Below are 27,554 nucleotides of genomic sequence, written 5' to 3' on the forward strand. Positions count from 1 at the left end.
TAAATTATTTCTATATATAAAATAATTTTATTTCACAATAATTTAATATAAATATCTGCAACAATAAACAACTTCAGAAATTAAAAAAGAAATTTTTATTAATTGTATTCTAATAATGAATTTGCAAATTCAAATATATTAATATATTAATATGATAAATTCAATTTACTCTTTTAAATTTTCTTCAACACATTATATCAAAAAGATATATATATATATTTTTTTATGTGTGTACACACACACATACACACACACACACAACACCAATTCTTAAACATTTTCAACTATATTGCAACATCACTAATCAATCCTAATATTGTTTCAGAACTAGTAGTTCTGCATTCCTTAGTGGCGCCACATTCTCACATTACCAAAAAATTTACGCATAATTATTTCGCATACCACACCGTTAGTGACAACAAATCATAACTCATTTAATGCTTTGTGACATCATTTTTTCCATTACTGTGCCATTAAATCATTGCATTTTTTTTTTCATATGAATTAATATAGTTTTTATATATTCATAAAAATATATAAATATTTTCATGGCACATTATTAACCTATCATGATATATTAGTATTTATTCTTTTTTTTTTAATATGATATTTAATATATAAGAAAAATTATATTTTAAACCATAAAATTGTATGATATTTATTATAATTTTTTATTGATTAATTTATTATAATTTTTTCTAAATATCAATTGATTTATTTTGATCAATCATAATTCTATGAAATATTATAGTAATTGCTTAAATTTTTTAAAAATCATTTAATAACTTTACAATTATTATAATATAATTTTTGTTTCGATATTATTTACAGATTTATTTATAGATTTTATTTTATTCTATATTAACACTTGAAGTTAATATCATTACAAGTCGTTAGAAAAATGCTAAATATCCGGTAACTTTTACGTCAATCAATTAATTTTATATTTCGCAATCTCGAATGATAGTCTAATCATTACAATGAAAAATAGAAATGATTTTTATAATCTTTTTTAATACATAACGATTTGTTTTCAATTCATAGATGAATTACATACATTTTATTTTGATGCGATTAGCATGAAATGATACTTTTATACATTAATTTATTTATTTTTTATAAAATCATTTATAAAAATAAAAAATTAAATAATTTTAATTAAAGAAAATAAATTGCCCAAATATATACTGCATATAGTTTCATAATATATATATATATATATATAAATTATATATATATATATTATTATAGAATATATTATAAAAAAAATTTGTATAATATACAATTTATATAATATAAAAATATAAAAGTTTTTCATATATTTACATATTTACATGTACATGTTATATTCCATTTTTATTCTAGCAAATTATGTTTTACGTTATATTAAAATTATTATTTTTTAATTTTATTAAAAATTAATTATTTTTTATACACAAAAGTGATTAAAAGAAATTTCTAAATCAAAATTTAAAATTTATGATACTAAATGATTTGAGAACCTCTGACGTAGATTTATTCTTGTAGAATCCTAATGACATAATATAGTTGGATGACTGCATGCTGACTGCTGACTGTTAAATGTGCAACAAGCTTACGAGATAATCAAGATTACTCAGCGACGCTGTAGTACAGACACATATTTACATTGCCGACATTTATAATTGCACAAATAATGCAAGGTTCCTTTAAATTGTACATTTATATTACTATAGATTTATATGAAAAAAAACTTGTAGTATGTCTTTAGTTAAAAAAGTGTTATCATCAATATTTGACGTGTTTTTAATTTTGAGGTTATTAGTTATGTTCTTCAAATTAATTATCATTTTAAAAAATCTTATAGAGATTATTTTGAAAAATTATAATTTAAATTGTATATATATTTCATATATTTTTTCTTATGAAGATTTTTTAACAAAATTGATTAATATTGTTAAAAAATGTGATAGATTGTCAGTTTATCTTAATATTTATTTTATATTTTGTACATTATCAATCGTAAATAAAAAATCAATTTGCTCTTTTAAATAATATTATTTGATTTCGAAATTAGATTACAAAAAATCATCGATATCTTTTTTATGGCATAAATAAAGAATCACTTTATTTGAATTACACATTTCATTTTCTTTTACATTGAAATTTTTTTGTTGAAATATCTTTCCAAAAAAATTAATTTACAATTCCATCATTGATCTACGTCATAGAGATCTTTAAATAATTATATATTTTTATTTTCCAATAATAATATATTTTCTTTATAGGAAAATAAATTATATGATAATCACAATAAAACAAATTTTTTAAAGTAAATATTTTAAAAAATATATTAAATAATCCAAATATATAAAAATATATTCTTACAATTTTATTTAAAATTTTTTTTATTTATTTTTTAATAATATAATTATATTTTTAATATTTTTATTATTTTAATTTTTTATAGGTATAATGATCGTAAATTTTATAAGAAAAATTTTGAAATCTATAAAATTCTAGCATAACCAAAAAATCGGATAAACAAATTGTTTTCACTTAATTTCTTTCACTTAATCAAAAATTTTTTTTTTATTATAATTATTATAAATCTATTATTCTATTATAAATATCTCTTGTACAACGTAACTTATTAAATATATAAAATATTTCGAATACATCAAAGATATGAAAGAAACTAATATATTTGTTTCTTTTTCATTTTATTATATTAGAATTTTTATTATTTAGAATTTTAATAAAAAATTTTGAAAATTTTATTATATGATTAATAAAATATAAGAAATAGTAAAATATTTTTTATTAAATAAAAATTTTTATTAATTGGATGATATCCTATAATCACTAAAGAATAAACAATGAATTTTGTTTCTAAAAGTAGGAGTGGGGGATTTATTGCTTTGTAGACGTCACTGGCATACAGAACATATAACCACAGATTGAAGAAAATCCAGTCAGTAGTCAGTTTGTAAAGATCGTTCAATGTGATTCGATTATTTTGCTTGTGTGTTTATTTGAATCCATGTGTATTTTATCCTATACTATTCCCATTAATAATTGATTCATTAGTAAATATTTTTAACTTTAAAATTCATTCATCATTAAAATTATATTTAAATTATAAAAAAAGTGTTTTTCCAAAGGTTTTTTTTTTATGAATTTCTTATCAGTAATATTAATATAATAAATTAAATTCGCTAGATTAACAATACGTGTTGAAAGTGAATTCATACAAAATATTGAAATAAAGTGAAACGAGACAAATATGAAGAATTTGAGAACTGTTATGCTATTCGTCGTTGTCCTGATATTGGGACGCCATACCTTGAGTGTCACTGCTTCTGCGATTCCTATGTGGGAATTTCTCTCGAGGGGTGAAAAAGTAAGTATTGTTAACATAATCAAAATATATGACGCATATATTTTTTTCTGAAATTTCTTTTTGTTAAATTTTTAGATATTATATTTAAATTTTATATTATATTGACTTATTATTTATTTTTTTTTTAATAATTAATAGAATCATAATTTATGTTTTTTTAAAAAAATACATATAACTAAATATTTTGCTTTAAAATAATTCGTACTAGAATAATTTATATATAATATAAGCAAAAACAGACTAAATACAATACAATTGACTATATGAAAATTAAGCATATTGAAAAATTTTTTTATACACTTGTATAGTTTATTTGAATATAATTATATATAATATATAAATTATATGTTCCTTGATAATTAACTTTTATACTTCTTTTTATAGAAATAATTTTGATAACAATAATTTGTGATCAATAGTTTTATTATTATATGATTCAAATTTTTTAGTCAATTCCAATAAAAAATTTTGAAAAAAATTTTTTCAATATTATAAATATAAATGTAAATAAAAATTTATTATTAATTTTATAATATAATAAAATTATTAAATATTTATAAAAAATAATTATATATGATTGAATAATCATCTATTTATTTTAAATAATCTTAAAATTAACATGTTTTAAAAATAATATATAAAAAAAATAAAATAAAAATAATTTTTTTATATATTATTTTAAATAAAAAATAATATATCATTATATTTATTAAAAAAATCTTTAATTATTATTTTAAATGAAATTGTTACTTTAGTATGATAAATATATTTTTTAAGTAAAATAATAATTTATAAAAACATTAAAAAATTAAAGAATTAAATATAATTAAAATAAAAAATTATATATAAAATTAAATATAATTAGAATGAAAAAAAAAGAAATGTAATATACTTTTATTCTATATATATATAATATAAAGATAATTAAATATGTATAAATAATTTATTAAAATTATACAAGTATAAAAATATTATGCACATTTTAAAAATGTACATAAATAGATATATTTAAATTAAATATTTATATTCTGAAAAAATATTGATTAAATAAATTATATTAATTATTTTAAAAATTTTATTTAATATTAACAATAGTAATTATATTATATTAAAAAAATTGAAAGTTATCAGTTTACTTTTAATTTTATAATTATTCTACAATTATATATTTCTTTTCTATAATTATTTTATAATTCTATTCTATTCATAAACTTGATAAAAGAAAAGGATTAAAAATTAAAAGATAGAATTTAATATAATAGCATTAAAAATTAATTGCAAATATTTAAAAACTAATATACAAGATACTCATATAAAATATACAATACTCATATAAAAGAAACAATTTTTTGAAATGATTTCTACATCATATTTAAAATAATCATCGAAATCGAGAACATATTTTCCAAATTGTTATCAAATTATTGAATTTAAATTCAAAATATATAATATTCCTAAATTTTACATATCTATTTGAAATTATTTATATAAAGAGATTATCTATATTCATTTTCTGTTTATACTAATTATTCATCGAATGGTTTTCTATTCATATCAATTTTTTTTAGTTTCGAAATTTTTTAAGAGATAAAATTTTTTATAAGATAATTCTCTGTTACATAATAAATTTAAATACTTCAAATTAGATCGGAATGTGTATGCATGTGTGCGTATATATTATATGTCTATATTAATATTATATGTCTATCATATAATAAAAATTTATTCTTTTACTTATACATAATTTAAAATTAAAACTTAAATCTATATATTAAATAATGTAAATAATGTAATGTATTAAATAATGTTTTTGGAAATAATAAATATTTTTTTATTTTGTAAATATAACTTTTATCTATACATAATAAATTGCAAATTCGATCTTTTTCAAATAAGGTAGTGAAAAAAATAATTAGTAAAAAAGTTGATAAAAGCTTTATAATTTTAAAATAAAATTTTTATCAGGAATGAAAAAAATAAAAATTTCAAAGATGAAATAATTTATAGGTATATGTAGTTGCAAGATTGTTTTTATAAAAAAAAATTTTTTTTTAAATTTTATCATTATGCAAATAAATTTTTCAGTATTTTTTTTTCAATCGAAAACATTTATCTATTAATGATTGTAATAAATTCCAACGGATTCTAAAAGATATTTTTTACAGAAATGTTATTAAAATTAAATTCTAGATTGAATCGAAATGTCATCGTATAACCATAAATGGAATCAAAAGTATATGTATATAAGTCATTGCATTTTACATAGGTGTATCACAAATGAGACATGTTTCACACAATAAATAACATTTCTTGTGACGAAAAGAAAAAAAACATGTATCGCAATCAAAATCCAATACGTGATGTATGATACAGGCTATGATACGCATATATATTTGTTTGTTATAACTGTATCCAATATCCTGCGTGTTACACATTGCCGAGTTTCACCGGACGCGCATAGAATGCATTTGTCATTACCAAATGGAAAACAGCTTTCGCGATAATCAACAGTTCATACAAAGAAAAATATATCCATTCTTTGTATTGATTCTAACAATTCCAATAATTTCATTAATTTTAATTAATAATATTATAATTTAAGAAATGATATAGTTTTTAAAGATTTGAATAAATATAAATAATTTTTTAATCAGAAATTAATCTCGAAAATAATTCAACGATTTTATTATTTATTGATTTAATGATTTTATTAGAAACTAATATTTAATTGAGATTAAATGAAATATTTTCTATATCATTATTTAATAATTAATTTTGTAATATATATTTTTTTCATTTAATATTTAATGAAAATAATATTTATTTAAGAGATAACGTATAGAGTATTTACTTTCAGATGAGTTACTTGTTAAGAATATTCAGCCTACAGGTGGCCAAATACTGTATGGATTCTTCAATGCCAGATTGTAATAAAAATTTATTGCTGACTGGGATGCGGAACTTAGGTAACATGGAAAATAATGTTCTTGACAAATTGGATCCGTATCAACGTGACGCAAAAGGACTTAGTAAGATTTGCAATTTCATTACGAACAAAACATAATAATAAAAATTAATGATATTTTCGTTAATTTATAATTTCTTGATTATAGTTTGGCGTGCCATGATAAAAAATGCATATAATGCAAGAGTTGCTCACAAACCAGATGAATTTTACTTCTCCGTCGGAACAGATTCATTAGGTATATATTTAGAATTAAAGTAATGAATTTTAAATGAAAGAAAAAATTTGAAAAAAATTAGAATTATTAGTTTTAGTTTCATTCAATTTCAGAATTTTTTTCTTGATTTTTATTAATTTTTCAATCTGAGATTATTTTAATTCCTAATTTTTCTGAAACATTAATACAAATCAAAATTCTAATTGTCAAAAATAAAATGAATGATTATATTCAAAGAAATATTTCTTTATAATTATATATGTTTATATATATATATATATATATATATATATATATATATATTTTATATTTTTATTATATTTTGAAAAAATTCAATAATAGAAAAAAATTGAAAAAAAAATAATAGAACTTCAGTTTATTTTTTTATTTTTTTTTGAAAATGAAATTATGCATTAAATAATGAAATTAATGCATTAAATTACTTATTTAATTAATAAATACTTATTTAATTTAATCCTTATAATAATATTATTATGTATATTATATATATATTCTTTTCTTACATAAAAGTTTAAAAAAAATATATTTAATTAGAAAATTTTATCTTTATTTAAAAAGATATATTCCAATCAAAAATTTTTCTGTGAATAATATAGAATCTTAATTTTCTTAAACTTTTACATGGATATATTATAATATTTAATAAATTTAGTGTTATTATTATTTTCACAACTATTCTATTAATATATTTACATTTATATTATTATGTAAGTTAATTATTTACAAAAATTAAAAATATAATAATTATTTTTGCATATGATGATGATTATGATGATGATGATGATAATGATAATAATTATTATTATAATAATAATACATTTTAAGATATATATATAATTTAATATACATATAATAAAAAATTAATATATATTTATATATTTAAGGAATAAAAACACATTTGTTTAACTTATGAATTCAAAATCGTATTCCATATTATTCATATTACAGGATAATATAGGATTTTTAGTAGCATTTTAATATAGACATTAATAGCAATAAATTAATTTTATAAATTTTTTCATATTTATAAACAATCACGAAAAAAATTTGTTAAACTTTTTATTACAATAAGTAAATATATTATCAAATTAATTTAAAAATATAATAACCATTACGAATAAAGAAATGAAAAAAATTGATATGTAAATATTTAAAATTTATAAAGAAAATATATAAATATTATTAAGAAAAGATTTTTTAATTTTATGAACATATTTAAGTTATTATAAAAAAAATTAAATATGTCTGAAATCTATCTCGTATTATTTTTTTCTGCAATAAACATTCTATTATTAAAATCATACATATTATCCAATATTAATTTTATTAGAGACTTTATCAGCATTATCATGTTTTTCTCTATTAATTGAAAAAAAATGTCATAAAAATCACAATAGCAAAATGTCAAATTACGAAAATTGTTCATTGTTATAAACATAAAGAAATCGATAATATTTTTACATGTTTTATTTTCGTATTCTAAATGAATGAAAACAAATGCTATGAGAAAGTTTCAATTGTACACGTCCCATTAGAAAGTTTTTTTTTCCTTCAATGAGATCACATTTGATAGCTAGATGCTTGTTTTCAATTGGACCAACTTATTTAACTGCACTTTCATCCAATCATTTGAACATATGAATCAATGGTTTAGAAAAGTTTTTTTAGATGTCATAAAAATATTATTTTTTAAAAGATTTGAGATAGAAATATTATATTCATAAAAAGAAAATAAATAAATAAATATAATATCTCTTTTGCATTTACGTATTATTTTCGAAAAGATTTTATTGAAAAAAACTATTCAACAAATTAAATAAAAAAAAAAAGTACTGTATTAAAGTAATATGAAATAGCAATATTATAGCAGAGGTCATAAATAAAAAGAAAAATAACTTTCAAATCATACATATTTAAGTTAAGTCATAATCAAATCATACAAATGTTAATTAGAAAAGATTAAATTTATAAAAATATATTTATAGCAAATCGATTTTTTAAGTTGTTTTAAAAAAGATAGTATAAATTGCATCATAAATAATAAGCATTATTTTAAATAATGTTTTTATTTTAAATGATGTTTTTTTTTTACTTTTATTTATTTCATTTTTACTATTTTTATTTCTTATTTTTTACTATTATTTATTTCACAAAATTATTTATTTTATTTATTTATTTTTTAAATCATATATTAATTTATAGTATTAAGTGAAATTATATTTTTATTATTCATATTTTTCAGCTATCAGTGATAGCGATATAAACGGTATTGGAGAAGAAACAATGACAACACGTGATCGTGTTCAATTATCTTCTAAACACACTGGTCCTTTCCTGGTCGGACCAATGGTAATTCGAGTATATCCGGATGGTCGACCAGTTCCAGAAGATTTGATGCGTCCTCTGCCTCGAGACGAAGATATGGAAGAATTCAAACATTCTCGAATACCTTCATTTGAAAAAATGGAAACTAATAAAGATATTTTCTTCGAAAAACAATTAAAAGAAAGCACATTTATAGAACCTAATAATCATGGGTTGCCTCAAGAGAAGATTGTTCATCATCGAAATAATCATTCACTATTTAAGAGACGATTACCTCAAGAGGTAATTGTAAAGCGTAAGATACGATATTATTGAATCTAAATTTTATCTAAAATTTAAATTCATTAGATAGTTTTAAAAATTTTCATTGTGAATATTTGTAAAATTCATCGAATATTTGAGTTTTTAGAAATAATGAAAATGGAATGTTTAGTGAAAACTTTCCTTTAAAAAAGTTAGAATTATTAGAGATGTGTAAATAGTTTAAATATATAAAAGATAAAAATTAAATATTTAATTATTAAATGTACTTAGAAAATTTGAAGATTTAAAATGGTATGAGAGATAATGTTTTTTTTAAATATAAGTCATATTTAAATGAAGTCATATTTAAAATATTAATTTATATTCAACAAAATTATTGATATTTTCTATAGTTCATATTGCAAAATATTTCATTTTTATGAAAAATTTTTTATAACAAATAGTATTAGTAGTTTAAATGTTAAATAGAGATTAATTCTTGATATATGATGATAAGAGTTAATATTTAAAATATTTAATCATTTTAAGAATGATTAAGTTTAAAAGTAACAGAATGAATTTATGATATTTTTTGATAATTTTAAATATTAATATATTATTAGATAAGATTTTCATAAAAATTACTGATAACAAATTTAAAAAGACTGCTTTTAATAATGGTTTTAATATTTTATATGAATATTAATCACATATCAGTCTCCAAAAACATTTAATATAGAATATAATGCTTAGAAAATTAATTGACGATTGGTCGACACTAAAATTGTTTATTTTCATTGCAGCTTTTAGTTTTTATTTAATAAGTACATTATACAAAACTTTATCTATATTTTTATAGATTGCTGCATGTATTTTTATAAAAAATGTCGATCATGAATATTTTCCATTATTTTATTACAATTATTACTATAATGTTTTCCATTAATTTATTATTTATTTTATTATTCTGCAAAATATCATTTAATTTTACATTGATTCCATTTATAATTCCACTCATTTTTAAGTAAAATTTAAATTTGCATGAAATTTAGCAATAAGCATGAAAATTAAAAAATAAATAAAAAAATTAAAATTTTTTTCTATTATATGAGATTTTTTAAAATCTCAATTATATTTTCAATAAATTGAAAATATAATTTTCAATTTTTATTTGTTTTTAAAATACATGTCTTTATGGTATAAGGGAACTTACCTCGCTAAAAATTTATTATTTTTCATGCTGAGTGAATATACATATAAAATTCATACAATGTAATATTAACAGAATATATTTTCACACATATATTGAAATTTATGTTGAATATTTTATTTCACAAAATATCATATTTATTGTAATTATATAGACAAATTTGAATGACGAAAACAAATTGATTTGTAAATATTTGTATAATTTGAATTATTATATTTTATATATTGTAAAGATTTGGTATATAATATTTAAACTTTTTACATATTTTAAAATGTATTAGAACTTTCATTAAAATATTTTGATATTTTGTTTAAAATATAATAATGTAATATAAGAATACAATAAAATTATTTATAAATTTTTATAAAATTTAATTTAATATTAAAGCGAGATTTATAAATATATACAAATGACAAAATAAAATGATATTTGATTTTAAATAAATTATTTTTATTTAATTATTTTAAGAAATTTTTAATCTTTTTTCTTTTTTTTTAAATAAGTTCTATAAATTAATTGAAAAATATTGATTATTTTTATAATTTATTTATTATTGAGAAAACATTTAATCAAAATGAAAACGGTACTTTAATATCATTTATTGCACAGTTATTTGCCAATCTTGTTTGAATATAATCAATGCTTCAACTAAATAAGGCAAGGGCGGAACAAGTATTTCGATGAAAAGTTTGGGGGGGGATACAGACAGATACGAAGAAGGCATTGAACTGATTTTGATTGTTGAACTTTTTTCAAGTATTATTTAAAAAAACATAAAAAAAAGAAAAATGTCCTATGAAACAAGTAAGTGATATATTAATATTTTAACTATTTTTTATGTTTTTCAAACAATTATTATTATCTATTTTATGTGAATATCGACTTATTCAATTTTCCGGTCTTATCTCAAGCCAAATCATAACACTTTAAATGCATTCACATATGTACCTGTCATGATAGATGTGTATATGTCATGATAGAATAGATTATAATTAAAATAATTAATAATTTTTTTATATATAAAATAATTTTTTATATATGATTATACATATAGAATTTATTATATATCATTCATTTTTGTATTTTTTATTTTATGCTGTTTTTATCGAATTTATCGAATTATAAATTAATTATTTTTTATTTTTAAATATATATATATTTTGAATAGATATATATCTTTATTATTAAAATTAAAATACAATAGTCAATATCTTGTTATTTTGAATTCAATTTATAATAATAAATAGTAATATAGTAATATGAAATGAAAAAAATAAGTAATAATCTTTATAAAAAATAATTATAAATAATTTTTTAAAAATGTATTATTAAATTAAATATTTGATATATATAATTATATTTATAAAAATAGAAGAATCAGAATAAATTTTCACTTTTTAGCAAGAGAATTAAAATATCTTTATATTATATTATATAAATTTGTTATGTTTTAAAAATTTAATTATAAGCATTATTATATCTTTTCTATCTCTATTCTATTCTATCTATTATATCTAATTATAATATATTCTTTTCAATATAAATATGCTTAATTTTATTAACTAAAATTTAATCAAAAATAAATTATCTAAGAAATATCAAAAGCATAATTTTAAACTAAAATACAGAATTTTTATGCTTAAAATAATCTAAATTATTGGAGTTATGCCAATGAATCAAGGAAATATATTTTAGTTCCAGTTAGAAAATGTATTACACAATTTTCTTCAAATTTTATTATGAAATAATATTAATAGTTTATATTTAATTATAAATTATTATAAATTTTTATTTTATATGTATTAAATTTTATATATATTGTTTTCTTATAATATATATATTTTTTAATCATTTATATATTTACAGAATACATATTTGCTACATTACCTAAAACACAAAGAGGACAACCTCTTGTATTAGGATGTGATCCTAAAGGAAAAAATTTTTTATATACTAATGGTAATAGTGTAATCATTAGAAATATTGATGTAAGTATAATAAATAAATAAATAATATATATATATTTTTTATACAATACTATATATATATAAATTTTTATATAATTAAAAGTATCTTTCTAAATATTTTAATAATTTTTCATTCTTAGAATCCAGCTATTGCAGATATTTATACAGAACATTCTTGTCCAGTTAATGTTGCAAAATATTCTCCAAGTGGATTTTATATAGCATCAGGTGGTATGTACAATTATAAATAAAAATTTATTAAAAAGTAATAGATAAAATAGTAATAATAACTCAACATAATAGTAATAATAACTCAATTAATGAACATTTAAAAATATCAATATTTTTTTACTGTAGATCAATCAGGTAAAATACGTATTTGGGACACTGTTAATAAAGAACATATTTTAAAAAATGAATTTCATCCAATTGGTGGACCTATTAAAGATATAGCATGGTCATTTGATAATCAACGTATGGTAGTTGTTGGAGAAGGAAGAGAAAGGTAATTTTTTATGTAATTTGATTTCAATTGTATTGTTGAAAAAATTATATAAAAAAATGACAATTGTTAGTTTCTTCTAATCTATTTTTTTAGAAAAATAAATATTTATTCTCCAATATCAACAAAATATGTTGTAATGTCAATTTTGAAGATAGATTTTAAAGATAATATAGGAAATTTATAGGATTATTGGAAAAAAATAAATAATTAAATATTTTACTTAAAAAAGAGTGTTTTTTACTCAAAAGAACTGAGACTCTTCTGCATTCATTAGTATAATTTTAATAATAATTATATTTCTATAATATATATCTGTAATAATTTTATTTAATATAATCTTTAATTTTAGATTTGGTCATGTGTTCATGGCAGAAACTGGTACATCTGTAGGTGAAATTTCTGGTCAAAGTAAGCCTATTAATTCATGTGACTTCAGACCTACTAGACCATTTAGATTAATCACTGGAAGTGAAGACAATACTATTGCTGTTTTTGAGGGACCACCATTTAAATTTAAGTGCGTATACAAAAATATCAATAAATTAATTTACCATAAAAATTTTTATTTTTGTGTACAAATTTTAGTGATTTTGTAAGAAAATATTTGAATATTATTTATTTTTTTCAAATTATTAAATAACAAATTGATTTTTTAAATTTTATTTTATTCTATTTTTATACTAATTTTTGCATAAATCATAAATTATAATCATAATTTAAAAAAGTTAGTTTAAAAAATTTCATTGAAATATTTTTGAATATTATAATTAAATGTTTAAAAAACTTGTGAACATAAGTAGCATTCTTAATCTATAAGATTAATAATATTCAAGATATAAAAAATTTAAAACTTTTATTTAAATGATAAATTTTTAATAAAATCAATAATTATATATATACAGAATGACCAAACAGGAGCATACTCGATTTGTTCAAGCTGTACGTTATTCTCCTAGTGGTAATTTATTTGCATCTGCAGGATTTGATGGCAAAGTATTTATTTATGATGGTATAAATTCTGATCTAATTGGAGAAATAGGATCACCAGCTCATCAAGGAGGAGTATATGGAGTAAGTAAAAATTAAGTCTTTTAAAAATAACTTTTAAATATATTAATAAATATACATTTACTTTTTGATAAATTCTTCATACAGGTAGCTTGGAAGCCAGATGGAAGTCAATTATTGACTGCTTCTGGTGATAAAACATGTAAACTTTGGGATATAGAAACTCGTTCTTTGATTAGTGAATTTAATATGGGAACAACAGTTGATGATCAACAAGTATATAAGTTTTCAATTATATAATACAATAAATAATTAATGATTTTGAAAAAAATAAAAATAAAATGAGATACAAAATTAATTTTTTTTAGGTCAGTTGTTTATGGCAAGAAAAATATTTGCTATCTGTATCTCTAAGTGGTTTTATTAATTATTTAGATGTTGATAATCCTACAAAACCACTTAGAATAATAAAGGTATAAATAATTTGAATGCATAATAAAAATATTTTTATAATATAAATTTTTAATTCTGCACTTTTTTAGGGTCATAATAAACCAATAACAGTATTAACTTTGAGTCCTGATAGAAGTACAATTTATACTGGATCTCATGATGGATATATTACTAATTGGAATGCAAAAACGGGAGAAAATAATCGTATTCAAGGTCATGGACATGGAAATCAAATTAATGGAATGAAAGCTACAAAGAATTTGCTTTATACTGCTGGTATCGATGATACATTAAGATTAGTTGATATTGATACAAATATGTATACAGATACAGTTATAGTTAAATTGGATTCTCAGCCACGTGGTTTAGATATTTACAAAGATATAGTTGTAATTGCAACCATTCGACAGGTAAAATTATTTTATTTCTTCAAATAACTAATTTAATTTAATTAACAATAATTATATATTTCAGATAACTGTTACACAAGATGGACGAAAAATATCAAATACGTCTATTGATTATGAACCATCTTGTATATCAATTAATCAAGAAAATGGTGATATAGCTATAGGAGCTACATCAGATAATATGGTATAATTATATATTATATATTAATTTATAAAAATTTATTTACACGAAAATATAATCAATTTTTTACATAATTTTTAGCTTCGTATATATGCACTATCAGATACAAATCTAACTTTAAAAATGGAATTACAACATTTAGGTCCAGTTACAGATGTTGCTTATAGTCCTGATAGCAAATATTTGGTAGCTTGTGATACAAATCGAAAAGTGGTTCTTTATACTTGTCCAGAATACAAGGTAAAAAAAAAAGTATTGATAAAAATTAAATTAAAAAACAATTAATTTATCTTTTCTATAATTTATGATATAATCTTATATATAAAGCGAATCACGTAATATGACTATTTCAAATATAAACTATTTATTATATAAAAAAATGTTTTTATAAAAATGAATAATAATAATTCTTAATTTATTTTTATGTTTAGATATGGAGAATATTAACATATTTGAATAATTGAAAAAATCTTGAAAAGTTTATTCTAAAGATCAAAACAAATATAAAAATGTTAACTTAATTAGACTTATTTATTAGATTATAGACTTATTTAAGACTTATTTATTAAATTATAATTTAAAGACAATTTAAATTTGCATTACATTAAATGAAACGGAAATGGCAATATGAAACAGAATTGTCTTATTTTCTTTTTGTCTTGTTTTATTTAATACAAATATCAAATGACTATAATTTAATAAATAAGTTTCAATCGATATTTTTGTATACTAAATTTTATATTTATTTTAATTTCTAAAATCAACCTTCTAAAGATATTCTCGAATATATAATATATTACACTATATAGAAGAATTATACACTATATAGAAGATATATGAAAATAATCTTTGTTTTGTTTAAATAAAATCATATATATTTAATAAACTTATTAATTAAAATTTTGTAAAATTTATGAAAGAAACATACAAACTGATATTAATAATTTTCTTATATTTTATGATAAATATTATTAAAAGTCAAATTAAATTAAAATTTCTAAAAATAAAATTAAATAATTTTTTATTATAAATGATTTAATAGGTTTTTATTTAGAAAATAATAATTTATTTTAATTAATGTATTAAAATGAAAAAATGAAAAATTGATTGAAACATTTTTTTATATAATTTATATTTTTCGAAATAATTACGTGCATCATATATATGCATATAATGTTAAATGTTAACTATTTTTAATTTTTTTTATTACTTAGTAAAATTCATTATTTTCATTAAAATATTTCACTAAAATTTAAATTTATTGACATATTTTATATTTTTAATAAATATATTAAAATTAATATTTAATAAAGTATTGTGATTGCTATATATATATATATCCATTTTTTTTCGAACAATTGCTCCTTCTAAATGCTTATTGGATTTTTAGAGGGTGAGTATTTTTGCTTAAAAATTTTTTAATTGAAATTTGATTAAAAAATTTATTAAAGAATATATAATTTTACAGCTTGCACATAATAGAGAATGGGGTTTCCATAATGCAAGAGTGAATTCTGTAGCATGGTCTCCTAATTCCATAATGGTTGCAAGTGGTAGTCTTGACACAACAATTATCATTTGGAGCGTAACAAATCCAGCAAAACATACTATTATTAAAAGTAAGTACATATAAAGTACCATTTCTTTTTGTTTTATAATTACCATATTTTATTTTAAATACAATTATCAAAAATAATTTTGTTTTAGATGCTCATCCCCAAAGTCAAATAACACGTTTAGTTTGGTTAGATGAGGAAACATTGATCTCAGTTGGTCAGGATTGTAATACTAAAATATGGCGTATAGAACAGATTTAATTAATAGTTTGGAAGATATGTTTCTTCTTTTTAAAAGAGCTTCATTTTTGAATGCATTTTATTTATTTTGTAGTGAATGAATATTGTATATTATTTTTTAATATGATTTTCGGAATTAATTGATCAATCTGTATTATTTAATTTTATATTTGATATACCGAAATAGTCAAAACAAGTACATAGTATATACAATCGAAATTGCTACAATGTCTTTTTACATTTTTGCGCAGTGTCAATTATAAATAACATTTTTTATATACTACAATTATTTTTTAGATATTTACAATATAATGAAAATATGCTGTCTTTTTGATTATTCAATTTTTACTAGGTGATTGTAAAAAGAATTAATTATGAAAAAAAAACATCAAAACGGGATATATCTAATTGTCTACTTTGTCTTTATTAAAACATCTTAACGATAACAAGAAAACAGTAACAATTCGAACACTAAGGGCTTTAAGGAACGTGATCACGCTTTTTTTTAAATTATTTGTACACTTAAAACAACATAATCAAGGTTACTTAATTTGCCTTATTCTTAATCAGTCCAGTACTGAATATTTCTTAAAAAGTTGAGGTACATAAGTTTTCATCTTAAATCTTCCACTAATTTATTTTTATATAATAAAATATTTAATTTTTATATTTAAAGATTTTATATTAAATAAAGATTAAGTAAAGATTAAATATTACATCAAAAAAACAATTAGAAAGGATCATATAAATTGAGAAATAATCTTTATATATTTTTGTTTTAATTTGTATTATTTAATGCTATATGGACTTTTTTAATTAAATAAATAATGATATGGAGTGTACCACTTGAACAAGAAAACATTTTAATAATTTTACAATAAAAAATTAATATTTTCATATCGATTCTACTTTCTTTTTATAAATCAAAAATCTATAATTTAAAAGAAATATATATATTCTAGCAATAAATAACGAAAACAATCAAGAAATTTCTGATATTTAATTATGACTAATTTTTTTCATTTTTGGTTCATAATCTTTTTTTTTGTTTTTTTTTTTATTTTGTTTTGTTTTTTTTTTTTAATCAATACGCATTTACTTAGATCAATAATACGTAAAATATTTAGGACATTAAATAACACAAAAGATTTATGTTTTAAATAAAACGTCCTAATCCTAAAACAAAGATATAAATCAAAGATAAAGATACCAATTTTTATGATTTCGGTGTACTATAACGTGAACGTTTTTGTGGCGAGGCCACTGGATGTCTATAAGAAACGTGCTTTCTAAGGGCATCTCGTGATCTTGATACATGTGAACAAGCTGTGCAGCTATATGAACTATTACTATGAGTTTCCATATGTACTCGCAAATTATATTGATTACTTAATTGCTTTCCGCAAATAAGACAAGTAACACTAGATTTATTATAATTCTGAGAACTTTTACCGCTCACAGAGCTAGTAAGAAATTTAAAATTCGCATCCCAAACAGGAGGAGGTTTTGTATCTTCTATTGGAGTAATTTGATCTTCTAAAGCAGGTGTACTCTCATCTATTCCACTTTCCGAATATGTTTTCTCAACATATTTGTTGGTGGAAGCATTAATGGAAGGAATATTAATTTTTTCTCTTGTATTTAATTTCGCATTAATAGAATAATAAGGTTTAGTCTTCACGCAATAAGGTATACTTTCTTGATCGTTAAAGGTTTCCTCTACATTTTCAGTTGTTTCTGTTTCTAAAACCGTTTCTAAAGATTCGCCACCACTTGCAGTGTTGTCTTTATTTTCTTTTTTTATTGATGTTTCGGCTAATACTTTTTCTTGTAGCTGCACTGGTGTAGGTTGAACATATAAACCATTATCATGTCTCGAATTTTTCTGTAAAAAAAAAAAAAAAAAAAAAAAAAAAAAATAAATAAATAAATAAATAAATAAATAAATAAATAAATAAATAATAATTGTAAAAGAAATAAAGATAAAATATGAAAATGACTTTTACTTTTTTTTAAATTCATTTTTTATATTTTATTAAAAATATATTCCTGTTCTACCTAGCCTCTAAGATTATAATTTTTTAATCAAAAAGTAAAATTTAATTTTATTTTTTAAAATATTTTTACAATTTTATTTTTATAAGTTATAAAAATTTTCATGCATTGCTCCACATTTGTTTATATTCATTTTTTAAATAAAAAATAGGATTATTATATATATATATATATATTTATACATTAATTCTAAATATTTGTTATAGCCACTCTTGACTAAAATATAAAGCATTATTATAATGCAAAAAGTACACATTATATAAAAAAGACTTAATTGTTCTAAAAATATCTACTAAAAGTTTTAGTCATGTAGAGAGATTTTTGGATAAAGCTATTTTAAATATACCTGTAAATTCATTCTATGGGGAAAGGTTCCATGGGATGCATCCACTTGCATTTAGTTGCAACACACACAACGATCTTGATCTCGTGGATATCGTTTATATTCATTATCGTTCCTTCGATGCACGCGTGAACATAATATGTAGTAGATATTTCCTTCATGTGATACTTCTTGAGGAACGACAGTGAATGTATTTAAGTGACCTGAACAAAACAACACGATCAGAGGGTAATATAAAGATTAAAGAAGGAAAAAGCAAATATGTAATTTTGCTTAGAAATTATTTTTTAGTAATTTTATGTGGAGGAAAGTGATATTTATTAATTATTAATTTATTCAAGTATTTCTTTTGTTTTGTTTTAATTGTTTAATATTTGTTACTTATTATAATATTTGTTACATATTATAATAAAAATCTATTTTAAATTAGATAAATCAAATATGAATTTTGAAAATCTTTTGATATAAATTATATTTTTATTTTAAATATATATTTCTAATATAATGGATACAAAAATAATTTTAATATTTATTATATTAACAATTATTAAATATTTGTACTTATTAGATATTTTATTAAATCTGATTAAAAAATTTTATTTATATGATTATTGTAAATGAAAATGTACTTTCATAAATATATAAAAATATTTATATGTTTTTGGAGAACAAATGTTAAAGGAAATTACAATTATCAGCAAGGAGTTACTACTGTTTAAGGCATTTAAAAAAAATAACATGCTTTGTTACATATATTTTTTACAATTCACACTGAAACAAGCTTCATTGAATAAAAAATAATAATTTATCAAATAATATTAATTACCTGTCTTTATTATGTGATTAATAAATAACAATAATAATCAAAATAATATTTATTAAAAATGATAAAAATAGATATAGTACAATTACTATTTATAAATTAATTTAACAAAATTTATTATTTTATTTAATTATCGATTTTAAATTCAATTTTAAATTTTTACATTTTATTCAAAATAAAACTAATTATAGAATTATATTTAATCATTTTATTATTTTTATTACTATTATTTATATATTATTATATTCTAAATTTTAAGAATAATTAATTGCACAAAACTTATTTTTAAAGTGCAGTCATGCTACTAAATGTAAAGCATTAATATAAGAGGTTTGGTAGAACAGTTGTATAAAAGAAAAATAGAGAAAAATATAAAATTTCAAAATGTTTAAAATATGCATGAAAAAAGAAAAAAAAGTAAAAATATTAAAAAATTTTTACAATACAATATTAACTACAATACAAACTTACCAAACATTTTTATAATCATCATTTTGTATTTTTATTATATTGAATAAAAACAAATGAATTTTCTTACCCCAGCTATATCAGCTAATCCACGAATATGTAAGGTATCTGCCATAGCCAAAAGTGCAGGTAATTGTTCTTGATAAATATTCACTTCACCATTATACATAAATGTAACAAGGGCACATAAATTTGCATATTCCATTCCTGGTAATACAATTACAGGATGTTGCAAAGAACTTAAGTCCTAAAAATTGATTTTTATAATTTTTATTATATTTACTCATAAAAGAGAAAAGAAAAAAATATTTAACATCTTAAAAATATATATAATATATTAAAATTAAAAATATATATAATACCTTAAATAATTCTTTAAAATAATAACTACAAGCAGAAAGAATAATTTTATGTGCATGTATGTGTCTACCACCAGCACTTAATGTAACATCTGTTAAATAACCACCATCAAGTAATTTAGGAAGAGAACTCAATAATGTGTTTTGAAAATTGTGCCATCGTAAACAAAATTGTTGCCCTTCCATGTTTTTATATACTGTAAATCAAAATTACAAAATCTTTTAAAATAAGATTTTATATTTTTATTATATATTACTATTAATTATACATATACAAATACAATACAAATTTAATCATAATTCATAATAATTAAAAAAATTGTAATAAAAACCGAAAAAATATAAATAACAAATAATAATATATAATATTAAAACTATAAATTATACAAATAAAAAAATTTTAAATAAAATAAACATCCATAACTATGGACAAAAAGTTACATAAAGTAACTACAAGAATAATACTATTTGTTTCTATACCGTCTATTAATCATGCATTTTTATTGAAAAAAAATAAAACTAAAGATAAATTAAGCTTTCAAATACACGCTTAAGAAGGTTATGTATCTAAGACTCTTAATAAAACACCAAAAAATTTTCTTGAATTTGATTTAATCTATTTGCGCCGGACGAAAGAGAAGTTGGATTACTGCTGGTAGAGCAGTTCAAGAGATAGACAATACTATTTATTTAATCAGGCTGCAGGTTCCAGCCAAGTCTATTATTGTACTTTCAGGTATGGCTGGAGGAAAGAACAAATATTGGCTGACAATTTATAAGAATTAAATTTCTTTTTCATTATTAATAATTTAATAAAATTTATTAATATTACAAAATAGATTTAAAATTTTATACATCACTTGGTCTTACCTGAATAAAAATTATTTCATAAAATAGTCAATGATATTCTTTATACGATACTTCACATCTATCTGGCAAACTTCGCCATAATTACCACATTACCAGTAACGTAGAAAAAGTATAGTAATCTATACGATGTTGACATACACTGTCACCTGTCGACATATTATAGAAGTATATAAAATGATTAGAAATGAAAATGAGCAAAAAAAGTTAATTATTTTCAATGATATTAATTTTTTCTAATATATTATCATTTATTATTTAATAATTTTTATTTATTAATGACAATATCAGCTTTTTTTTAAATTTATTATTAAATATATAAAAGACTTACAAGAAAATTTAATATTTAAAACTTAATATTGATTTCATGTGAAAATCATATATGTAAATTATCTTTTATAAAAGAAGACTTTCATATATATTCTAATATCATATGAAATTTGAAAAATCTTGTTAAGCTAAAAAATTGAAAATGTTATATTAAAAAATATAAGATCAATAAATAAATACTCAATATATTTTATATTTATCTTATTTTATTCTATTTTACAATATAATACAATTTTTTTATAAAACTTATAATTGTGACCTTTATAAAAAATTGATGAAATAATTAAAAAAAATTTTTTTTAAAGAATTCTGAATTTGACTTAATTTGAATAATGCATTCTTTATAAAACAGCAACATATACATAATTTATACTTTTCATACTACTATAGTGTGTAGTATAATCTTTAATAAAAAAATAATTACAATTTCTTATATTACTATTTACAATTTGATTTAAAATGTAAATAAATATATATACAATGTTTATAACAATGATATTCTTGCTTATTGAGATGGCGCTAGAATTCATGTTAGAATTTATCATGATTCATCAATACATTGTGATTGATCATTACTTGATGTATTTTAATCAAATATCGCAATAAAACATTACACATATTTCACATAAACATATAAAATAATCAAAATGTATTTAATTAATCGATCTCTTCGCACTTAAAAAAAAATGTCTACTATACGTTTATGGAAGCGAATGTGGTTTAATTTGTTATATATAAGTTTATTCACATTCCCGCTGAGTGACAGCGAGGATACAAAACAATTGACGATTTGTGAACAGAAATCTTCTCATAAGTAATTAAATATAAATTATATTTATATCTTGATTACTCATTTTATTTAATTCAGTATATGTCATACATTAAGTAATTTTATTAATATTGCTTTAGTAATTGATACAAAAATTCAATTTTGTATCACTTTATTACTAAGAAATACTACTAAATATTCAAAATATTAATTAATTATTATTTATTAATATTAAATATATAATTTCTAATAATGTTTGAAAATATAAATTTATTAAATCAAAATATATATTTATTATAAAATATTTTTTATTAAGATGTAGAAAATTATATTTTTACATTGTTTTTATAATAAATTATTATTTTTATTAATTATTATAATATTATAAAATAAACAATAATTTAAGTTCATATTAAATATATTCATTTAAAATTATTAAATTATACTTTTTGAATATTATAATAAATATAATAATATAAATATAAATTTTAATATAAATAATATAAATAATATAAAATTACCATTTTTATTTTTTTTTCTATTTTATTTATAAGTAAATTATTATATTATGTAAAATAAAATTAAGATTATAATTATATTATTTTTATATGTTTCTTAATTATATATATATTTTTTTTTTTTCATTTTTTTCAGTTTATTATTTGTAAGTACATTAGATGGAAAAATATCTGCTTTAGATATTAATAATCTTCAAGAAAAACAATGGACATTGGAATTTAACGAAGGATCTATGTTATCATCAAATATTCATCATAGAGAAGTATATAAATTTTTAATATATATTTTAAATATATTAAATATTTTATTATTATTTTAAATTTATAATTATTGAATATACTTTATAATCTATTATAGTATATTATATATAATTTAATATAGTATAATTTAATATTCAAAGAAATATTATTTCATTATTATATTTTTAATGTTTTTGTTCATTATTCTTTATTCTTTAATATTATTCATTTGATTCATTTTTCTTATTATTTATAGTTAAATAATAATGGAAAATGGCTTCGTTTAATTCCATCTTTAAATGGTGGATTATATCAATTTGATGAAGAAAATTTGGAAGAAGTGCCAATATCTGCAAGTCAATTATTACACTCATCTTTTCGTTATTCTGATGATTTAGTATTCTCTGGTGGTAGAGAACGAAAATCATATGATAAGTATTTTCAAAATGCATTTAATAAATTAATAAATATTAATATATAAGAGAAAAAAAAATATATAAATAAATTTTTTATTATAGGTGTGTCAAGTATAACAGGAAAAATTTTATATGAATGTGGAATTAGTGGATGTATTAATATTACAGATGGAGAAACATATATTGAACAAGAAATTCTTATTGTTCAAAGATTTCAACAAACTGTAAGAGCAATTGAACCACGTACTGGTCTTGAGAAGTAAATTTCATAAAATATAAAATTCATCAAATATTAAAATTTATCAAATATTATTAATATAAATATTACATGAAAAATATTTTATATTGAAATAGGTGGAATTTTAGTGTTGGACAATATGATTTAGTATTGATTCCTCATTCTGATATTTATTGCCAAAATAAAGTAACACCTCATATTCCAGATATTGAAATTAAAGTTATTGTACCTGAGGGTTTAATTTGGATTGTTAATAGAAACAATCCCACAATAAAATTATCACAACATAAGGTAAATTTTAATTAATGACAAAAATAAAATATAATTTTTTAAACTTTATATTGACTGATGACATTGTATTCACTTGCATTTTGTTAGTTTGATTCTCCAATTGTTACTATATGGCGTGAAGATGCTACTATAAAAACCAATGGATATAAAAATTTGAAGGAAATTAATTTATTTGATAATACACAATGGTCTTGGGGTACAAAATTTTTATCCAGTCCAGCTATTTATTTGGGTATGCATAATAAACAATTATATATACAAGAAAATACCGAATTCTATAAATCATTAGATACATCACCAAGATATATACAACATTCAAAATATCCATGGAAACCTTATCCTGCTATTGGTATGAATATTTAATTTTAATTCTTTATAAATTATAACATGATGCATTATATAAAATTATGAATATTTTTTATAATGTAGAGAATACAACATTTTTTAGGTAAAGCGATTAAAAAATCTCTTTTAGATCATGTAACAAATAATAATAATAATGATGATTTATTTGAAATAAGCGATGCACAAAGTACTACTGCATTATCAGTTCTTTATAATTCAGAATATATAAATGGTATATAAATATAAAGCATTAAAGATTTGTTTTAAATAAATAAAAAGTTTGTTTTTTAATGTTTAAAATTATTTTTTGATAAAAATTTTCTTTTAGAAAATGGATTTTATTTATATTCAACATATCAGTTGGAAGTAGATAATAGTAAACAATGTAACTATACTAATTCAGATTTAATACTTCTTGAAGAAAAACAGAAATTGTTTGGAACAAATAATATTCATAAAGAAGATGAAGATACTCCTGTTCAAGTTATAATTGTATCATTATGGTATTGGTGGTATGTAAAATTAAATAAAGAAATATAAAATATTTGTTTTTAATAGAAAATATTTTTAATAGGAAAGAAGTTTTGATAATCTCAATTACTACTGCGATTTTACTTAATTTTATGTTAACACAACGTCTATTAAATGCTACAACAGTTGCTAAAGATGCAGTACTTCCGGTAAAAAAATTATAGAGTATTTTAAAAAAATTATGAAATTTAAAAATATTGATTTTAAATAGCAATTAGAAATATTTATTTTCGTAATTTTATAGCCTTTAATAGTTGAAAGACATATAGAGACGAATAAAAATATTCAACTATCTAACAACGAAAAAGAAATTGATAGTTTTAATTCACGTTATCTCACAGATTTTGAACCAGTGGATTGTTTGGGAAAAGGTGGTTATGGCGTCGTTTTTAAAGCAAAAAATAAAATAGATGATTGTAATTATGCTATTAAAAGAATTGCTTTACCAAACAGGTTTGTAATTTTAATAAATTTTAATATGATTTGATAATATTAACATAGAAAATAAATTTGATCAAATTTATAAAATTTATAATGTACTTATTTTGTTTAATAGTATATATTCAAGAGAACGTGTAATGCGAGAAGTAAAAGCATTAGCTAAATTAGATCATCAAAATATTGTAAGATATTTCAATGCATGGCTTGAATGTCCACCTTTAGGATGGCAAGAAAAACATGATCAATGGATAAACAAATTAATATCTCCAAATTCAGATTTTACTTCAGAAATAATTTATACAACACCAAAAATTAATAACTCCATTTGTATTAATGTTAGTCAAACTGATCAATCTTCTGATCTAGATAGTGCTTGTGAAGCTTATGAATTGAATTATAATTTAAATGAAGATTCTTTTATCGTTTTTGACAAATCCTATTCAGTTAATCAGAACGAAAATATTATAAATATCAATAACTCTAAAATTGAGAATTCCAATTCATCTCATTCAATTAATAAAATTGAAAAAATATTAAAAAGTAATAATTCTACACATTCTGAAAGTATTCTATTTAAACTTAACACTGATTGTGAATTTTCACAAAAAGAAGAGGGAAAAAAAACAAAACAAAAATCATTTTCTTTAAATCTGAACAATAAATCAAATACACATAAGTCCCCGAAAATGTTTCTTTACATACAAATGCAATTATGTCAAAGATTAAGTCTCAGAGAATGGCTAAAAAATCAATCATTTCGAGATTATCATTATGTATTAAATATATTTTATCAAATTGTTGAAGCTGTGGAATATGTTCACTTACAAGGACTTATTCATCGTGATTTAAAGGTAACATTAAAAATATTTTGCATTACAATATATATTATTTTACTTTAATGTTTAAAAAATAAATTTCAGCCTTCGAATATATTTTTTTCTTTTGATAATAAAATAAAAGTTGGAGATTTTGGTCTTGTAACTGCAATGACAGAAAGTTATAATGAAACTCATACTCCCTCCTCAGAAAATGAAAATGTTACTTTTAAAAACAGTTTACATACTGCATATGTCGGTACTCAACTTTATATGTCACCTGAACAAATGAATGGTCAAGGTTATAATTATAAAATCGATATTTATTCTTTAGGAATCATTTTGTTTGAATTACTTATTCCATTTGTTACTGAAATGGAAAGAATAAATGTTCTTTTAAATTTAAGGAAATTAATATTTCCAAAAGATTTTAATAATAATTATCCGGCTGAGGTAAGAAAATCACAATTCATATTATTGTTTAAATAACAGAAATATTTTCGTTAAAATATATTAATTAAAAATATTTTGTTTTTAGTATAATTTATTAAAAATGTTGTTAGATGAAAATCCCAACAAAAGACCTACAACATTAGGTATTAAAGCTAAACCACCATTATTAAATTATGAAATAGCTAACGGACGTGGTATAAATGAAAATACAAAATGGCATTTTGAATTGCCTCAATTGACACAAATTTCTTCTGTGATTATCAATAATAGTGAATCTTGCTAAAATATAAATTAAAAAATTATAAGTTCATAATTAATTATAAGTATAAAAATATTATAAAATATTATAAATACATATAATATTTGTTTTATTTTTATCTTTTGTTTTATATTTTATAAAATTATACAAATTTAAAAATTATAATAAGAGTTACTTGCTCAATTTTTTTTATTAAAACATTGACCTAAAATTATTAGAAAAATAATAATAGAAATTATAACAACTTAAATATTAATTTATTCAAATGATGCAATATAAATTTATAGATTTTAATAAAGATCCATACATT

General features: G+C 19.3%; 4 protein-coding genes across 13 annotated transcripts; 3 read left to right on the forward strand and 1 right to left on the reverse strand.

Annotated features, from left to right (window-relative positions):
• The first annotated feature begins 335 nt into the window (after positions 1-335).
• Positions 336-9,408, forward strand: LOC727390. Of its 5 annotated transcripts, none has more exons than XM_006569546.3 (5): positions 336-408; positions 3,202-3,382; positions 6,240-6,411; positions 6,496-6,585; positions 8,828-9,407. In XM_006569546.3, exons 2-5 carry the CDS (start codon positions 3,266-3,268, stop codon positions 9,223-9,225), a joined length of 777 nt encoding a protein of 258 aa, XP_006569609.1. In that variant the 5' UTR covers positions 336-408; positions 3,202-3,265; the 3' UTR covers positions 9,226-9,407. The 5 variants fall into 5 exon arrangements, with proteins under 5 accessions (XP_006569609.1, XP_006569607.1, XP_026300660.1 ...); XM_006569544.3 differs by lacking the exon at positions 336-408 and adding an exon at positions 1,539-1,682; XM_026444875.1 differs by lacking the exon at positions 336-408 and adding an exon at positions 2,882-3,068.
• Positions 9,409-11,011: 1,603 nt separating this feature from the next.
• LOC412495 (actin-interacting protein 1) lies at positions 11,012-17,283 on the forward strand. Of its 2 annotated transcripts, XM_624085.6 has the most exons (14): positions 11,012-11,167; positions 12,230-12,351; positions 12,471-12,561; positions 12,688-12,835; positions 13,185-13,352; positions 13,738-13,906; positions 13,991-14,119; positions 14,212-14,316; positions 14,386-14,706; positions 14,771-14,890; positions 14,969-15,127; positions 16,278-16,280; positions 16,356-16,506; positions 16,595-17,283. In XM_624085.6, exons 1-14 carry the CDS (start codon positions 11,152-11,154, stop codon positions 16,702-16,704), a joined length of 1,812 nt encoding a protein of 603 aa, XP_624088.2. In that variant the 5' UTR covers positions 11,012-11,151; the 3' UTR covers positions 16,705-17,283. The 2 variants fall into 2 exon arrangements, with proteins under 2 accessions (XP_624088.2, XP_006569606.1); XM_006569543.3 differs by lacking the exon at positions 16,278-16,280.
• A 448-nt stretch (positions 17,284-17,731) lies between these two features.
• LOC550977 (protein abrupt) lies at positions 17,732-21,754 on the reverse strand. 4 transcript variants are annotated; one of them, XM_006569542.3, is made up of 5 exons: positions 21,602-21,749; positions 21,320-21,473; positions 20,735-20,928; positions 20,443-20,619; positions 17,732-18,568 (listed from the first exon to the last, which is right to left on the reverse strand). In XM_006569542.3, exons 3-5 carry the CDS (start codon positions 20,915-20,917, stop codon positions 17,900-17,902), a joined length of 1,029 nt encoding a protein of 342 aa, XP_006569605.1. In that variant the 5' UTR covers positions 20,918-20,928; positions 21,320-21,473; positions 21,602-21,749; the 3' UTR covers positions 17,732-17,899. The 4 variants fall into 4 exon arrangements, with proteins under 4 accessions (XP_006569605.1, XP_006569604.1, XP_016773406.1 ...); XM_006569541.3 differs by having other exon boundaries at positions 21,278-21,473; XM_016917917.2 differs by having other exon boundaries at positions 21,212-21,473.
• Positions 21,755-22,431: 677 nt separating this feature from the next.
• On the forward strand, positions 22,432-27,295 carry LOC727396 (eukaryotic translation initiation factor 2-alpha kinase). Of its 2 annotated transcripts, none has more exons than XM_006569538.2 (13): positions 22,432-22,742; positions 23,352-23,478; positions 23,712-23,886; positions 23,974-24,130; positions 24,226-24,400; positions 24,488-24,749; positions 24,849-24,977; positions 25,074-25,257; positions 25,320-25,425; positions 25,521-25,729; positions 25,833-26,568; positions 26,638-26,985; positions 27,071-27,295. In XM_006569538.2, the coding sequence occupies exons 1-13, from the start codon at positions 22,615-22,617 to the stop codon at positions 27,266-27,268; spliced, it is 2,934 nt and encodes a 977-aa protein (XP_006569601.1). In that variant the 5' UTR covers positions 22,432-22,614; the 3' UTR covers positions 27,269-27,295. The 2 variants fall into 2 exon arrangements, with proteins under 2 accessions (XP_006569601.1, XP_006569603.1); XM_006569540.3 differs by having other exon boundaries at positions 22,617-22,742; positions 23,396-23,478.
• The last annotated feature ends 259 nt before the right edge of the window (positions 27,296-27,554 follow it).

Source organism: Apis mellifera, linkage group LG1 (genome assembly GCF_003254395.2).
Source record: "Apis mellifera strain DH4 linkage group LG1, Amel_HAv3.1, whole genome shotgun sequence".
Taxonomy (NCBI): Eukaryota; Metazoa; Arthropoda; class Insecta; order Hymenoptera; family Apidae; genus Apis; species Apis mellifera.

Bases quoted from the DNA above. Each gene is read 5' to 3' on its own strand.
- LOC727396 (XM_006569538.2), top strand. From the start codon at position 22,615: ATGTCTACTATACGTTTATGGAAGCGAATGTGGTTTAATTTGTTATAT. The intron at 23,479-23,711 runs GTATATAAATTT...TATTATTTATAG, and splicing joins CAAATATTCATCATAGAGAA to TTAAATAATAATGGAAAATG. The intron at 24,401-24,487 runs GTAAATTTTAAT...GCATTTTGTTAG, and splicing joins TAAAATTATCACAACATAAG to TTTGATTCTCCAATTGTTAC.
- LOC412495 (XM_624085.6), top strand. The intron at 12,836-13,184 runs GTAATTTTTTAT...CTTTAATTTTAG, and splicing joins GTTGGAGAAGGAAGAGAAAG to ATTTGGTCATGTGTTCATGG. The intron at 14,891-14,968 runs GTATAATTATAT...CATAATTTTTAG, and splicing joins GAGCTACATCAGATAATATG to CTTCGTATATATGCACTATC.
- LOC727390 (XM_006569546.3), top strand. From the start codon at position 3,266: ATGAAGAATTTGAGAACTGTTATGCTATTCGTCGTTGTCCTGATATTG. The intron at 6,412-6,495 runs GTAAGATTTGCA...TCTTGATTATAG, and splicing joins ACGTGACGCAAAAGGACTTA to TTTGGCGTGCCATGATAAAA. The intron at 6,586-8,827 runs GTATATATTTAG...CATATTTTTCAG, and splicing joins CGTCGGAACAGATTCATTAG to CTATCAGTGATAGCGATATA.
- LOC550977 (XM_623419.6), bottom strand. From the start codon at position 20,917: ATGGAAGGGCAACAATTTTGTTTACGATGGCACAATTTTCAAAACACA. The intron at 20,620-20,734 runs GTATTATATATA...ATCAATTTTTAG, and splicing joins ATTTTAAAGAATTATTTAAG to GACTTAAGTTCTTTGCAACA. The intron at 18,569-20,442 runs GTAAGAAAATTC...TTTTTTTTACAG, and splicing joins GATTAGCTGATATAGCTGGG to AAAAATTCGAGACATGATAA.